Source organism: Leucoraja erinacea, chromosome 6 (genome assembly GCF_028641065.1).
Source record: "Leucoraja erinacea ecotype New England chromosome 6, Leri_hhj_1, whole genome shotgun sequence".
NCBI classification, from domain to species: domain Eukaryota; kingdom Metazoa; phylum Chordata; class Chondrichthyes; order Rajiformes; family Rajidae; genus Leucoraja; species Leucoraja erinaceus.
The window spans coordinates 44,594,075-44,609,664 of NC_073382.1; the positions used below are offsets into that span (position 1 = coordinate 44,594,075).

A 15,590-nucleotide genomic window follows, 5' to 3' on the forward strand; every position below is an offset into this window, starting at 1 on the left:
CGGTTGGAGCTCCGACCCCGGCAACTCTACCCCTGGCTGCGCGGCTCCAAATCCAGCGACGCTCCGCGAATGTTGGGTCGGCGGCCACAGCGCTCCGGAGCTTGCCGCACGGCGACCCAGTAAGGCATTGACCACTCCCCGCTGGTGTCCAAGCGCTGCAACGCCGCCGACTCCCAATATTCGCAGAGCTGGGGCGTCCGGCCGCGGGCCGCGCTGGATTTGGAGCGCCTCGCAGCCAGGGGTAGAGTTGCCGGGGTCGGAGCTACAACCGGCGCCGCCCGCAGCCCCACCGGTCACAGCGCTGCGGAGCTTACTGCACTGACCCGGTAAACATAGAAACATAGAAATTAGGTGCAGGAGTAGGCCATTCGGCCTTGAGGTAAGGCATTGACTGCTCCCCGCCTCTCCGACCAGGTAGGGGACTAAGAATTAAAGTTTACCCCTTCACCCCCCCTTCACATAAAAGCCCTCCAAACTAACTGACTAACATTTAAGCAATGATTTACAGATGTTTAAGCGTCTCCCGGTCTCCGGGGAGGAGGCAGCCGCTACAGTAGTACAGACCTGGGTTGACCGTGGGTCGTTTCGGGTCAAGTTTGGCGCAAAACGCAAGCTTTGGTGCGCAGATGACATCTGGAAAAAATGGCCGGTTTTCGGAGTTTTTCGGTTTCCGGAACACCGGATAAAAGGTTGTGCACCTGTATGTATTACTGAAAGGAAACACATTTTAATCTAGTTCTCCAGATTGTAGCATTTCAAAACAAATCATATTTAGTAACATACCCGATAACTTATTTTGCTTCAAATATTGTTTTCAATCATAGAATTTTTTTAAGCTCATCGCCCATCTACAAGAATTTTCGGGGGAAATTTAACTGGAAATATTTTATGTAAATTTACTTATAATATTTCTACTTGTAATATTTCTTGGAATGCATTTATACAAACCAAAGTGTCACTAACCGGAACAAGGAGTGTCTTCTGGTTGGGAGTATGCACGTCACCAGAGTCTCTGTTTAACTTTGGAGCACCACTTCTTCCAAGAATAGTCTCCACCTTTTTCTCCATGTCCTTGATGAAACACTGTAAATTCTAAAGCAATAAATTTATGATCACAAACTATCCTTGGCCAATTACCCAGCTACACAACACACCTTAGCAACACACAGAGCCCTCCATAATGTTTGGGCCAAAGACCCATCATTTATTTATTTGCCTCTGCACTCCACAATTTGAGATTTGTAATAGGAAAAAAAAAACACATGTGGTTAAAGTGCACATTGGCAGATCATATTAAAGGGTATTTTTACACATTTTGGTTTCACCATGTAGAAATTACAGCTGTGTTTATACATAGTCCCCCCATTTCAGGACACCATAATGTTTGGGACACGGCTTCACAGGCTTTTGTAATTGCTCAGGTGTGTTAATTGCCTCCTTAATGCAGGTATAAGAGCTCTCAGCACCCAGTCTTCCCTCCAGTCTTTCCATCACCTTTGGAAACTTTTATTGCCGTTCTTCAACATGACGACCAAAGTTGTGCCAATGAAAGTCCAAAGAAGCCATTATGAGACTGAGAAACAAGAATAAAACTGTTAGAGACATCAGCCAAACCTTAGGCTGACCAAAATCAACTGTTTGAAACATCATTAAGAAGAAAGAGAGCACTGGTGAGCTTACTAATCACAAAGGGACCGGCAGGCCAAGGAAGACCTCCACAGCTGATGACAGAAGAATTCTCTCTATAATAAAAAAAAATCCCCAAACACCTGTCCAACAGATCAGAAACACTCTTCAGGTGTCAGGTGTGGATTTGTCAATGACCACTGTCCACAGAAGACTTCATAAACAGGAATACAGAGGTTACACTGCAAGATGCAAACCACTGATTAGCCGCAAAAATAGGATGACCAGGTTATAGTTTGCCAAGAAGTACTTAAAAGAGCAACCACAGTTCTGGAAAAAAGGTCGTGGACAGATGAGACAAAGATTAACATATCAGAGTGATGGCAAGAGCAAAGAATGGAGGAGAGAAGGAACTGCCCAAGATCCACAGCATATCACCTCAACTGTGAAACGCGGTGGTGGGGGTGTTATGGCCTGGGCATGTATGGCTGCTGAAGGTACTGGCTCACTTATCTTCATTGATGATACAACTGCTGATGGTAGTAGCATAATGAATTCTGAAGTGCATAGACACATCCTATCTGCTCAAGTTCAAACAAATGCCGCAAAACACATTGGCCGGCGGTTCATCCTACAACAAGACTGATCCCAACAATACTGCTAAAGCAACAGGAGTTTTTCAAGGCTAAAAAATGGTCAATTCTTGAGTGGCCAAATCAATCACCCGATCTGAATCCAATTGAGTATACTGTTTATTTGCTGAAGAGAAAACTGAAGGGGGTTAGCCCCCAAAACAAGCATAAGCTAAAGATGGCTGCAATACAGGCCTGGCAGTGCATCACCAGAGAAGACACCCAGCAACTGGTGATGTCCATGAATCACAGACTTCAAGCAGTAATTGCATGTTAAAGATATGCAACAAAATACTAAACACTACTTTTATTTACATGATACTGCTGTGTCCCAAACATTATGGTGCCCTGAAATGGGGGGACTACGTATAAACACAGCTGTAATTTCTACATGGTGAAACCAAAATGTATAAAAATGGCCTTTATTAAAATCTGACAATGTGCACTTTAACCACATGTGATTTTTTTCTATTACAAATCTCAAATTGTGGAGTACAGAGGCAAATATATAAATGATGGGTCTTTGTCCAAACCATTATGGAGGGCACTGCAGTTCAAAATTATGTCCACGTCCATATGTACTCCAATCTACCTGCCCAATTAACCCACCTCCCGTCTTGAAATTGGCAGATTGCTTCTGTAACATTGTGCCCGATGAGCACCCTTAGCCTCTTACGCTCCAAAGAATAAAGTCCTAACCTGCCCTTTAGCATAGGCCATCGATTCCTGGCAACATCCCTGTAAATCTTCTTTGCATGCTTTCCAGCGACATCATTCCAATAAAGGGCGACCAAAACTGAACACAATACCTGTACTACAAATGTGGCCTCACCAAAGTCTTGTACAACTATAAAATAACATCCTGACCATCACCGTCTGCTTTCTTCCATGAAGCCATTTCTGTATCCGTAGCTAACCTAACCTTTCGGAGCAAGCTACCATGCGGAACCATATCAAAGACCTTACTGAAGGACAAATAGACAATGCCTACGGCCTTGCCCTCATAAACCTTCTTGGCTACTTCTTCAAAACACTTAATCAAATTCGTGAGACAAAATCTCCCATGTGCAAATTTATGATAATTATCCCTAATGAATAGGATCCCCATTGAATTGTCCTTATGAATACTTCAGTTCAAAGTAGTTTAGCATTGTATCTAGGTTTACTTGTGGCGTTAACTTATTGCAGATTTCTGTAGTGCATTTAGTAATTTTCCAAATACTCCACCTGGACGGAGCTTTTGAGTTGAATGTACTTTTCCCGTAGATGTCCATCCTTCGGATTTGCAGAAAAGTTGGACAGTTCTCCAGTTAACAGTACCGGAATACCAGCGTAGTTTTCCGTCGTCCACTTCAAGTTGCTCATAACAACTAAGGCACCTGGCTTGATAATATCTTCCACTGCCAGCTGTTTGAAACTGGCCCAAATTTTTATAGCTACTAGATCCTGATCTTCATCAGCCAAATAAATAGTCGACGGTCCCACTATGGTTCAAAACAGACTAATTAATGTTCCATCCTGGAACCACATATTTGATTACTTATGCATTCAATCGACAAGTGACATCAGTGATCAGGATGGAGGCAACGGCTGCAACGGGCCTTTATGGCCAGCTTTAGCTGGGACTTTGAAAATGGTGCCAAAACCTGAGACTCTTGCATATGGACTCAGTGGGCTGTTTCTGTGTATTCTGTACTTAATTGGGGATAGTGCTTATGTGTGGCAGTATTCTTACCGATCTGTATGGAAAAAATAATTTTGCTGTATACAGCAGAGCACACCCCAGGGTGTTTTGTTCAAGATCATCAGAGTTCGCGACATGGTCCAAGGCTGAGGTTCTCTTACCGAAAGGGAGCCCAACACCAATCTTTATGGCATTTCTTATCAGAGCAGACTGCGCCACTGCCCCCTTCCCCGAGCCAATTATAAGCTCCCCTTGTCTGCAACGTTTCTGCGCTACTAACGGCAGGTGGTCTACCCAACTATTGCTGTTGTGTTGGCCAACGTTAAGCTTGTGCATAGAATGGCCTTGGAAAGGCTGCGTTCCCAGGCAATGATCACAGATGCGAGGAGATAACGCATCTGGAAACTTGTTTTCAAGAGGCTATGGAATGTAGGGCTGCAAACATAAGGGGCTGTCCCACTGCAGCGACCTAATCCGCGAGTTCAGAAGAGTGTCTTCGACCGTCAAGCTCGAGGGCACTCGCCTGAAAAACCTCGAGCTGGATCGACCGTCAGTGATGAAACTGCGAGCTGGATCAACCGACCACACACACACACAACGCAAAGGCGGGGGCCAGGGAAAGCGAGGGAGCGCTGTCTGAAATTCACACCCACGATGAAGAGGAAGGTAAAAGACGGCTGCACAGTGTACGGCAAGTCCTTTAGAGAGCGCGGGGGGGGGGGGGGGCGCGCAAGAGAAGGGGAAAGAAGGAGAGAGAAGGAGAGAAGAAGGGGGGGGGGAGAAGAGAAGTAGTGGAGACACTTTTAAGAAGTCAGACAACGTTTAATAAAGTTTAGCAGGCATTTAACCTACCGGTCGGTTTTCCTTAGTCCTGAAAACTCCAATGAGCCAATTAAAATGCCCAGTCAGCGAAGGAGATTGCCTACGGCTACTTCGACTGCCTGTAACTACATAGCGACCCCACTCCACTACGAGTTAAAAAGAACCAATTTTTATTCGTGGAAAAATGTTCAACATGCTGAAAACTTTTTCCGCGACCTAGCTGAGGCAGCGAGTATTCGGGAACTTCCCTCGAGCATGAAGGAGAGTTCCAGTGACCTCATAGGACCTCCTAGGACCACGTGACGACCATGCTGCGAGTTTGAGTCGAGGGCAAACTCTTCTAAACTCGCAGATTAGGTCGCCGCGGTGCGACAGCCCCTTTAGCTGATAACTCCATTTCAACATTTTAAGTTGAAATTGTCAGTTTAATGCCCTTTAATTCTGAAGCTATGACCTCTGGTCCTAGACTCTCCCACCAGTGGAAACATCCTTTCCACATCCACTCAATGCCTTTTATTATTCTGTAAGTTTCAATGAGGTACCCCCTCAACCTTCTAAATTCCAGCGAGTTGAGGCCCAGTGCTGTCAAACGCTCATCATATGCTAACCCACTCATTCCTGGAATCATTCTTGTAAACCTCCTCTGGACCCTCTCCAGAGCCAGCACATCCTTCCACAGATATGGGGCTCACATTTGCTCACAGATATGGGGCCCAAATTTGTTCCTATCTGCCACCACCCGGCTTTATTCACATCCACTCTTCATCTTCCTTTACTATAATTCTGGAATCTGCAGCTTTTATTCTTCACTCAACACCTTCTAACCTCTTGCATTTTCCACATTCCTTCCCTCACCTGACCATTATCCATTAATCCACCCCTCCTCACCTATATTCACCTACCGCTTGCCTCACCACTCCCCCTCTACATTCAGTCCAGATGAAGATTCTTGACGAAGTGTTGGGTGCCCATTCCCTCAACAGATTCTACCTGGCCTGCTGAATTCGGGCAGCAGGTCAGGCAGCATCTCTGGAGAAAAACGATTGGTAGCATTTTGGGTCTGAACCGTGGGTAACTGCTGAGTTACTCCAGCACTTTGTGTCTGTCTAAGCTAAAAGTTCAGATCATTAATTTGAGAGTTTGTATATTCTTTTTATTTAGCCTTGTATCCAATTGTAAAGACGCTTAATGGTGAGGAGCTTAAATATTTACAATATTCACAAAGAAGAAAGTCATTTGTTCTGTGGAATAAATAAATTTGAGGTAAATAGCCTTTTAGAGTTCCATACTTCACATCATGTAAATTAGTTCCCTTTAGTTCCCTTTAGGAGTACCTGCTTTCTCCAATATGTAGATCACATATCCTGCCAGGTCCACTTCTTTGCAGATAGCTCTGAAGGATGGGTCACAGAGCATGCCATATGTTACTGCTTTCCTCGGATGGTAGAGTCGTTGTAATACTTTAGGACAAGGCTGGAAGAGGGAAAAATATATTGTTGAATTTCTGTTTTACCACACCCAGAATTAGTGGTCGGTCAGTACTGTATCAAAGTGGCTTTAAAATAAATGTGTGATTTTAGTCTCTCCTTCTCATTTAGGGATCCCAGCCCAATTATTGGACAACTTGCTGATATCCAAATGCGTCTTTGTCAGCCTCCAAATAGCCAACGAAGACAGATCTTGGTTGGCTATTTGCTCAACAGCACTCCCTAAATCTGTGACCTCCGCTGCTAAAAAAAAAGGCAAGTTTGCAGGTACGCAGGAATCCCATCACACACAATGTTACATTTCATTTTGATCAGAAATTATCTGTAGCCATTCCTACACCTTTGCTGGACCAAGATCCTGACAATACAGTAAAAATACCTTTACTATCGCTATTCCAGAAGTTCAGGGTGGCTGCTTAACACTTCCTCAAGGTTATAAAAGATGAGGCATGCTGGCCTTGCCAGTCACCCACCACTGTGTGCATTTCCCTGTCCTGCTTTTAGACCTTCATTTACAATAGCACCCATAGTCAGGATCGAACCTGGGACCCTGGCACTGTGAGGGAGCAACTCTACCACTGCGCCACTATGTTGCCCCTTGCCGTAAGTTCTGATGTACTATCCTCCAAGTTAACTTAATGTTTCTCGGTGATCTCCAGTGCATTTCCTGTATTTTCTTTCATTTGTTTCCAGAAAGTGCTACAATCTGTATCAAAGATTTTCAGCATACTGTTTATTCTAAGCACTCTCTTTCACTGACTAAATATTTTCATTTTTCTAGTTCTTCTGCAAGGGTAATTGACCTGATTAGTGAACTCTTTCTCTCTGCACAAGTGCTGGTTGTATTAAGAGCTTTTTTTAAATTACAACCTTAGTTTGTAGTGCAGCAAACCTGTACTTGCGACCCAGCATGTAGTTGTTTTATCAAAACTCTTTCTACCAGATCTCTGTTTAATTACCGGAGAATTTAATCTGCAAAGCAAGTTTATAATCATTATGACACGCAACATGATCATCAATGACATTGCTTGTTTTCAGGTAATTTACATCAGAATTTCTTCATGCAAATCACAGTTCAAATCGCAGAAAAACCATTCAAGCAAGTGTAAAAGAAAGTGAATTACCTGCAACTGTTGGTATCTTGTTTTCTTTGTAACAGTCAACTGCAGATCAACATGACTATGTCGCCCCTTGCACGTTGTAGCAGATAGATAACAGATCCAATATCTTCCACCCTCCTTTAGCAGAGAATGTAATTCTGCAAATGGGCGCCAGATATTTAACATGTAGACTATTTGAAAGAAATATAAACCATTTAGTGTTATTTCAACAGCCCTTAGAAATGTAATTCTTTCAAGCATAAGTTCCAAGCCCAAGAACTTTAAAATAATTATTCATCTTTCCTAAACAACTATAGGACTAATGCTGTATGTGTGGGGGGAAATAGTAGATTCCAAGACAGGACACAAAGTGCTGGTGTAACTCAGCATCTCCGGAGAACAGGGGGAAAGAAAGCTAGAAAAGGGAAGCAAGGCAAAACAGTGGGGCAGGTGTTAGTAGACACAGGCAAAACTGGCAGATCGTAGGAACAAAGGCCAGAGATTAAAATCGAAGATGCGAGTTAAAGGAGTGAAGATTTGCGAATTGTGAAGCTGGACAAGGAATATAGGGGAGGGAGAAATAGATGCGAGTTAAGGTGGGACATTGGGGAGGGGAGGGAGAGGTGTAGATGAATGGTGGGGGGAGGGGGAGAAAGATAAGGGAGGGGAGTAGGAGTTACCTAAAATTAGAGAATTTAAATGTAACATTTTGATACATTTGGCCGGGCGAGGGCAGGCAGATATTATGGGTCTACCAGGGAAGTACTGTTCATGGATATAGGATGGGGGATAGAATGTGCCCTGTTAGCCAGGGTCGCACTATTCCTTGGAGCAATCCTTCACTCACAACTTGACAATATTTGCAAAGACACTATTACCTAGCATGTTGGCACATACACAAAACTGTATTCTGTGCTTTTTTCTTTTTAAAGACATTCACTGGGATTGAAATATGTAGCTATTCATGATGCTATCTCAAGGGATGTTTAATATTGTATTGAACTGAATTTTATTGAAGGCGGCACAGTCGGGCAGCGGTAGATTTGCTGCCTTACAGCACCAGAGACCTGGGTTTGATCCTAATTATGGGTGCTGTCTGTACGGCGTTTGTATGTCCTCCCCGTGACCTGCGTGGGTTTCAAAGATGTGCGTGTTTGTAGGTTAATTGGCTTTGGTAAAGTGTTCCTAGTATCTAGGATAGAATTAGTGCACGGGATGATTGTTGTCCTTCATGGACTTAGCAGGCCAAAGGGCCCGTTTCCTCGCTGTATCTCAAAAGTCTAAAGAATATTATCCTCTCCGTAAATGTATTAAATGTTTAGACAGTCATATTGAACATTCACCTGCACTGCTGTCCTGGCAGTTGTAGTCCATCACACATAATTTCCACAAAGGGCTGACGTTCCTTTTTATGCAACTGTTATCACCTTGAGCATCCTCTAATGCTTTTTCAAATTCAGCCTCAATCTGCATCTTTTCGTGTTCCTTCAACAATTGTCTGTAATTATTCAGGACTTTTAACTGCTGTTCACTCAAACAAGCCTGCAATGTCAATGTGATATGTATCTATTAGTCCAAGGTATAACACTAAAAAATACAGCATTCTAGACAGGCCTCAGGCAATAAAGGTAAAGCTGCATATACCACTTACTTGCTGGTCCAATTCACCTTTACCCCATTGTAGACATTGAACTTTGTCTATGGAACTGATGCTATATACAATGCTGCGAACTATATTATGCACTCTAAATCTTCCCCTTTGCTCTATCTATTGTACTTGAATTTTACTTGATTGTATCCAAGTATAGCATTATCTTAATTGATTGATAGCATGTAAAACAAAGTTTTTCACTGTTCTTCAGTACACATGTCAATAATAAACCTAAACAGTAACCCACACCTGTTGTAAAATGCTCTCAATATTACAGAGAAATTAGTGAGCAAACACCAAGCATACATTGGTTCAACACAATGAATGTCAATTTAGGCTTTGGGTGTTTAAAATCTGAACTCAAGTTCTGGATGGAAATTCCAAACACGATGACCCATATTCTTTAAGTCATTTATTTTCAAGATTTGCTTGGCAAAAACGCAAGTTCTATCAAAAGAAATTCTGAAGATAAATGACAAATAATATGGAGCATCGTGTTTGAAATTTTCATGTGAGGAAAACTGAAAATAAATCAGACAGGTAATCAGATTTTCCAGCATCTGCAGTTCCTTCTTAAACAAAATAAATCAGATATATCTATTATTCCAAGAAATAACATTAAAAATCACAGTATTCTAGACAGACCTCAGGCAATAAAATTAGAGTTGCATGGACCTGCTTGCCTAGACTGTCGATTCACCTCTACCCAATTGCGGACGTTGGACTTCGTCATGTTGAGAGCTATATTCTGCACTCTGTATCTTCCCCTTTGCTCTATATACTGCTATCGATAATAGTTTAGTGGCAGAAAAAGGCAAGTTCAAAAGTTCTTTAATGATGGCTGTGAGCATCCACTCACAACGAGTGCCACCGAAGGGATGACAAACTCCCATAAAACCCCTGAGCAGGAACCATGAAGCCTGTGGGCAGTCCCTCATCCCTGTCCCTCAAGTGCCGAGGGGAATGATCCAAGGAGTGGCCTAATATCCAGGGACCGCCACAATAGACTAGTTAAAGAATAGGGATCCTCATGTTTGCTATTCCCATCCGAAGAAACTGAAAATAAACCAGGTAGCAGCATTGAATTAGACACAAAGTGCTGGAGTAAGTCAGCAGGTTAGGCAACATCCCTCGAGAAAAAGGATAGATGAAGTTTCAGGTCAGGACCATCAGTTTGAAGAAGGGTTAGAAACATAGAAAATAGGTGCAGGAGTAGGCCATTCGGCCCTTCGAGCCTGCACCGCCATTCAATATGATCATGGCTGATCATCCAACTCAGTATCCTGTTCCTGCCTTCTCTCCATACCCCCTGATCCCTTTAGCCACAAGGCCCACATCTAACTCCCTCTTAAATATAGCCAATGAACTGGCCTCAACTACCTTCTGCGGCAGAGAATTCCAGTGATTCACCACTCTCTGTGTGAAAAAGGTCCTAAAAGATTTCCCCCTTATCCTTAACTGTGACCCCTTGTTCTGAACTTCCCCAACATCGGGAACAATCTTCCTGCATCTAGCCTGTCCAACCCCTTAAGAATTTTGTAAGTTTCTATAAGATCCCCTCTCAATCTTCTAAATTCTAGCGAGTACAAACCGAGTCTATCCAGTCTTTCTTCACATGAAAGTCCTGACATCCCAGGAATCAGTCTGGTGAACCTTCTCTGTACTCACTCTATGGCAAGAATGTCTTTCCTCAGATTAGGAGACCAAAACTGTGCACAATACTCCAGGTGTGGTCTCACCAAGACCCTGTACAACTGCAGTAGAATCTCCCTGCTCTTATACTCAAATCCTTTTGCTATGAATGCTAACATACCATTCGCCTTCTTCACTGCCTGCTGCACCTGCATGCCTACTTTTAATGACTGGTGTACCGTGACACCCAGATCTCGTTACATCTCCACCTTTCCTAATCGGCCACCATTCAGATAATAATCTACTTTCCTGTTTTTGCCACCAAAGTGGATAACCTCACATTTATCCACATTATACTGCATCTGCCATGCATTTGCCCACTCACCCAGCCTATCCAAGTCACCTTGCAGCCTCCTAGCATCCTCCTCACAGCTAACACTGCCCCCCAGCTTCGTGTCATCCGCAAACTTGGAGATGTTGCATTCAATTCCCTCGTCCAAATCATTAATATATATCGTAAATAGCTGGGGTCCCAGAACTGAGCCTTGCGGTACCCCACTAGTCACTGCCTGCCATTGTGAAAAGGACCCGTTCACTCCTACTCTTTGCTTCCTGTCTGCCAACCAGTTCTCTATCCACATCAATACTGAACCCCCAATACCGTGTGCTTTAAGTTTGTATACTAATCTCTTATGTGGGACCTTGTCGAATGCCTTCTGAAAGTCCAGATATAACACATCCACTGGTTCTCCCTTATCCACTCTACTAGTTACATCCTCGAAAAATTCTATAAGATTCGTCAGACATGATTTACCTTTCATAAATCCATGCTGACTTTGTCCAATGATTTCACCACTTTCCAAATGTGCTGCTATCCCATCTTTAATAACTGATTCTAGCAGGTTCCCCACTACCGATGTTAGACTAACTAGTCTGTAATTCCCAGTTTTCTCTCTCCCTCCCTTTTTAAAAAGTGGGTTTACATTAGCTACCCTCCAATCCTCAGGAACTACTCCAGAATCTAAAGAGTTTTGAAAAATTATCACTAATGCATCCATTATTTCTGGGGCTACTTCCTTAAGTACTCTGGGATGCAGCCTATCTGGCCCTGGGGATTTATCGGCCTTTAATCCATTCAATTTACCTAACACCACTTCCCGGCTAACCTGGATTTCACCCAGTTCCCCGATCTCATTTGACCCCCGATCCCCTGCTATTTCCGGCAGATTATTTATGTCTTCCTTAGTGAAGACAGAACCAAAGTAGTTATTCAATTGGTCTGCCATTTCCTTGTTTCCCATGATCACCCGTTTCTGACTGCAAGGGACCTACATTTGTTTTAACTAATCTTTTTCTCTTCACATATCTATAAAAGCTTTTGCCGTCAGTTTTTATGTTACCTGCCAGTTTTCTTTCATAATTTATTTTCCCTTTCCTAATTAAGCCCTTTGTCCTCCTCTGCTGGTCTCTGAATTTCTCCCAGTCCTCTGGTAGGCTGCTTTTTCTGGATAATTTGTACGCTTCATCTTTCGTTTTGATACTATCCCTGATTTCCCTTGTTATCCATGGATGCACTGATTTTTTTTTTGACAAACTGGGATGAACAATTGTTGTAGTTCATCCTTGCAGTCTTTCAATGCCTTCCATTGCATATCCACTGTCAACCCATTAAGAATCAATCGCCAGTCTATCTTGGCCAATTCACGTCTCATACCCTCAAAGTTACCTTTCTTTAAGTTCAGGACCCTTGTTTCTGAATTAACGATGTCACTCTCCATCCTAATGAAGAACTCAACCATATTATGGTCACTCTTGCCCAAGGGGCCTCGCACAACAAGACTGCTAACTAACCCTTCCTCATTACTCAATACCCAGTCTAGAATAGCCTGCTCTCTCGTTGGTTCCTCTACATGGTGGTTTAGAAAACTATCCCGCATACATTCCAAGAAATCCTCTTCCTCGGCACCCTTGCCAATTTGATTCACCCAATCTATATGTAGATTGAAGTCACCCATTATAACTGTTTTACCTTTATTGCACGCATTTCTAATTTCCTGTTTGATGCCATCCCCAACTCCACTACTACTGTTAGGTGGCCTGTACACAACTCCCACTAGCGTTTTCTGCCCCTTAGTGTTTCGCAGCTCTACCCATATCGATTCCACATCCTCAAAGCTAATGTCCTTCCTGTCTATTGCGTTAATCTGCTCTCTAACCAGCAACTCTACACCACCTCCTTTCCCTTTCTGTCTATCCCTCCTGAATATTGAATATCCCTGGATGTTCAGCTCCCAGCCTTGGTCACCCTGGAGCCATGTCTCCGTGATCCCAACTATATCATAGTCATTAATAGCTATCTGCACATTCAACTCATCCACCTTATTACGAATGCTCCTTGCATTGAGACACAAAGCCTTCAGGCTTGTTTTTACAACACTCTTACCCCTTATACTATTATGCTAAAAAGTGGCCCTTTTTGATTTTTGCCCTGGATTTGCCGGCCTGCCACTTTTACTTTTCACCTTGCTACCTATTGTTTCTACCCTCATTTCACACCCCTCTGTCTCTACGCTCATACATTTAAGAAACCCTTTCCCTTTAACTCCATCCTCCACTATCCCATTCGACACCCCATCCCCCTTATTCAGTTTAAAACCGCCCGTGTAGCAGTGGCAAACCTGCCTGCCAGAATGCTGGTCCCACACCTGTTAAGGTGCAATCCGTCCCTTTTGTACAGTTCCCCCTTACCCCAAAACAGATCCCAGTGATCTAAGAATCTAAATCCCTGCCCCGTGCACCAGTTCCTCAGCCACATGTTCAGGTCCTGTATCTCCCTGTTCCTGCACTAGCCAGCACGAGGATCTGGAAGCAAACCGGAGATAACAACCCTGGAGGTCCTGCTTTTCAGCATTTTTCCGAGCTCTCTAAAGTCACGCTGCAGAATATTCATCCCCTTCTTTCCGACATCGTTTGTGCCGACATGCACTACCACTTCCGGATGTTCACCTTCGCCCTTGAGGATTTTCTGCACTCTGTCCGTGACATCCTGGATCCTGGCACCAGGAAGGCAGCACACCATCCTCGCATCCCGTCTGTTGCCGCAGAAACCCCTGTCCGTACCTCTCACAATGGAGTCTCCCACTACAATGGCGTTGCCTGCCTTAGGCCTTTTTGGTTTTGGCTCAACAGCCCTATTCGCATCGCAAGCCAGTCCGCCGCTCAGTGTAAACACGTCTTCTGTCCCGACAGCTTCTAAGTGGGTGAACCTGTTCACAAGAGGTACAACACCCGGGGACGTTGGCATTCCATGCTTCCCTCCCTTTCTCACTGTCTCCCACCTTCTCTCTTCCAGTACCTTAGGTGTAACAATCTTACTGTAGGACTTGTCGAGGAACGACTCAGTTTCTCGGACGAACCGGAGGTCATCCACTTGCTTCTCCAGTTCCCCAACACGGTCCTTCAGGAGCTCTACCTGGATGCACTTCTCGCATTTGTAGCAGCCAGAGGCACCAGCAGTGTCCTTGACCTAGCACATACTGCAAGCATCGCACTGAATCAGCTTGCCTGACATCTCCTTCTTTCATCTCTACCTCTCAAGCGTATTGTGTGGTCTCCTCTCCTCAGCCTCCTCGCCAAAGACTCACACTTTACTCATAGGGCACTTCCCTCACAATGCCGCTCCCTAAGAGCAGTCTTGCTTAAATTGACTGATAAATTGCCCGATTTACCAATTTACAAACCAAATTCCTCAGTTTTCAACTGTTTTCCCGGTACTGACTCACTTCTCTCCTCCCACTCTGGCTAGAGCCAATCAGTCTGATCTCTTGCTAATCTCCTCCTGCTGTTGCTCCCAAATCTGCAGCAGTTCTGAGTAAAGTCTGCCTGTGCTTGGCTTCTACTTTTCAACTGTTTTCACCCCTCTGACTCACTTCTCTCCTCCCACTCGGGCTCGAGCCAATCAGTCTGATCTCTTGCTAATCTCCTCCTGCTGTTACTCCCAAATCTACAGCAGTTCTGAGTAAAGTCTGCCTGTGCTTGGCTATTAGTTTTCAACTGTTTTGACCCGGTTCTGACCCGAAACATCACCTATCCATTTTCTCCAGAGATGCTACCTGATCCACTGACTTGGAGTAAGTCATTTTGTGTCTATCTTTGGTATAAATCAGCATCTGCAGTTCATTTTTATTATATTACTAGACCAAGTGCAGACCCGTTGGGTCTGCTCCCCCAATGGTGTGATCCCCCAACCCAATATTCCACCATGCACCCGTCTCCTCCAACGGAACTGAACCCGTTCCCAAATGTAAGATTCCAGCACTCCCCTGCCTCCCTCAGCAATGGAATTTTAAAAAATTCCAATTTCACCCTCCCTGCCTGCTGCAGCAGTTCCAATTGCAATACCAATTGGCCCTCCCCCTCCTGTTGAAGCACTTGCTGTGATATCCCATTGAGGTGAAAAGTTCAGAGTGTTCCTGTCTTGCAACTTTGTTTTGAAGTGTGTTGGAAGCTGATAGGAAGGAGCAGCGAATCAAAAGGAAGAAAGGCAGCTGGACGGACGGCAGGCGGCAGCCACAGACTTTTATATAATAACTAGACCAAGTGCAGACCCGTTGGGTCTGTTTCCCCAACAGCGTTTGCGGGGGGAGGGGGGCGTGAGGTGTGAAGAGGGGAGGGAGGAGGAGGAAACGGGATAGATTTGGGAGGGAAAGGAGAGCGCGGTAGGGGGTGAGAGATGGGGAGAGAGATGTGGGGGATGGGGAGGATGGGGAGGGATGGGGAGAGAGTGTGAAGGGGGGAAAGAGGGGAAAGAGTCGGGAGGGAGAGTGGAGGGGAAGGGGGAGAGAAGTGGAAGAGTGGGGAGGGAGGTGGAGAGGGGTAGCGGGAGTGATGGAAGAGGGACAGAGGGATAGGGGGAAGGGGTTCGGGGGAGAGAGGGAGGGGGGGTGGGAGAGGGGT

At 44.5% G+C, this 15,590-nt stretch overlaps 1 protein-coding gene across 1 annotated transcript in view; it reads right to left on the reverse strand.

Annotated features, from left to right (window-relative positions):
* brca2 (BRCA2 DNA repair associated) overlaps positions 1-15,590 on the reverse strand; it is a 71,126-nt gene that overhangs the window by 2,949 nt on the left and 52,587 nt on the right. Inside the window, 5 exon segments of the mRNA XM_055636859.1 lie at positions 964-1,092; positions 3,486-3,742; positions 6,099-6,237; positions 7,376-7,542; positions 8,695-8,893. Coding sequence (XP_055492834.1) covers positions 964-1,092; positions 3,486-3,742; positions 6,099-6,237; positions 7,376-7,542; positions 8,695-8,893 — 891 coding nt within the window.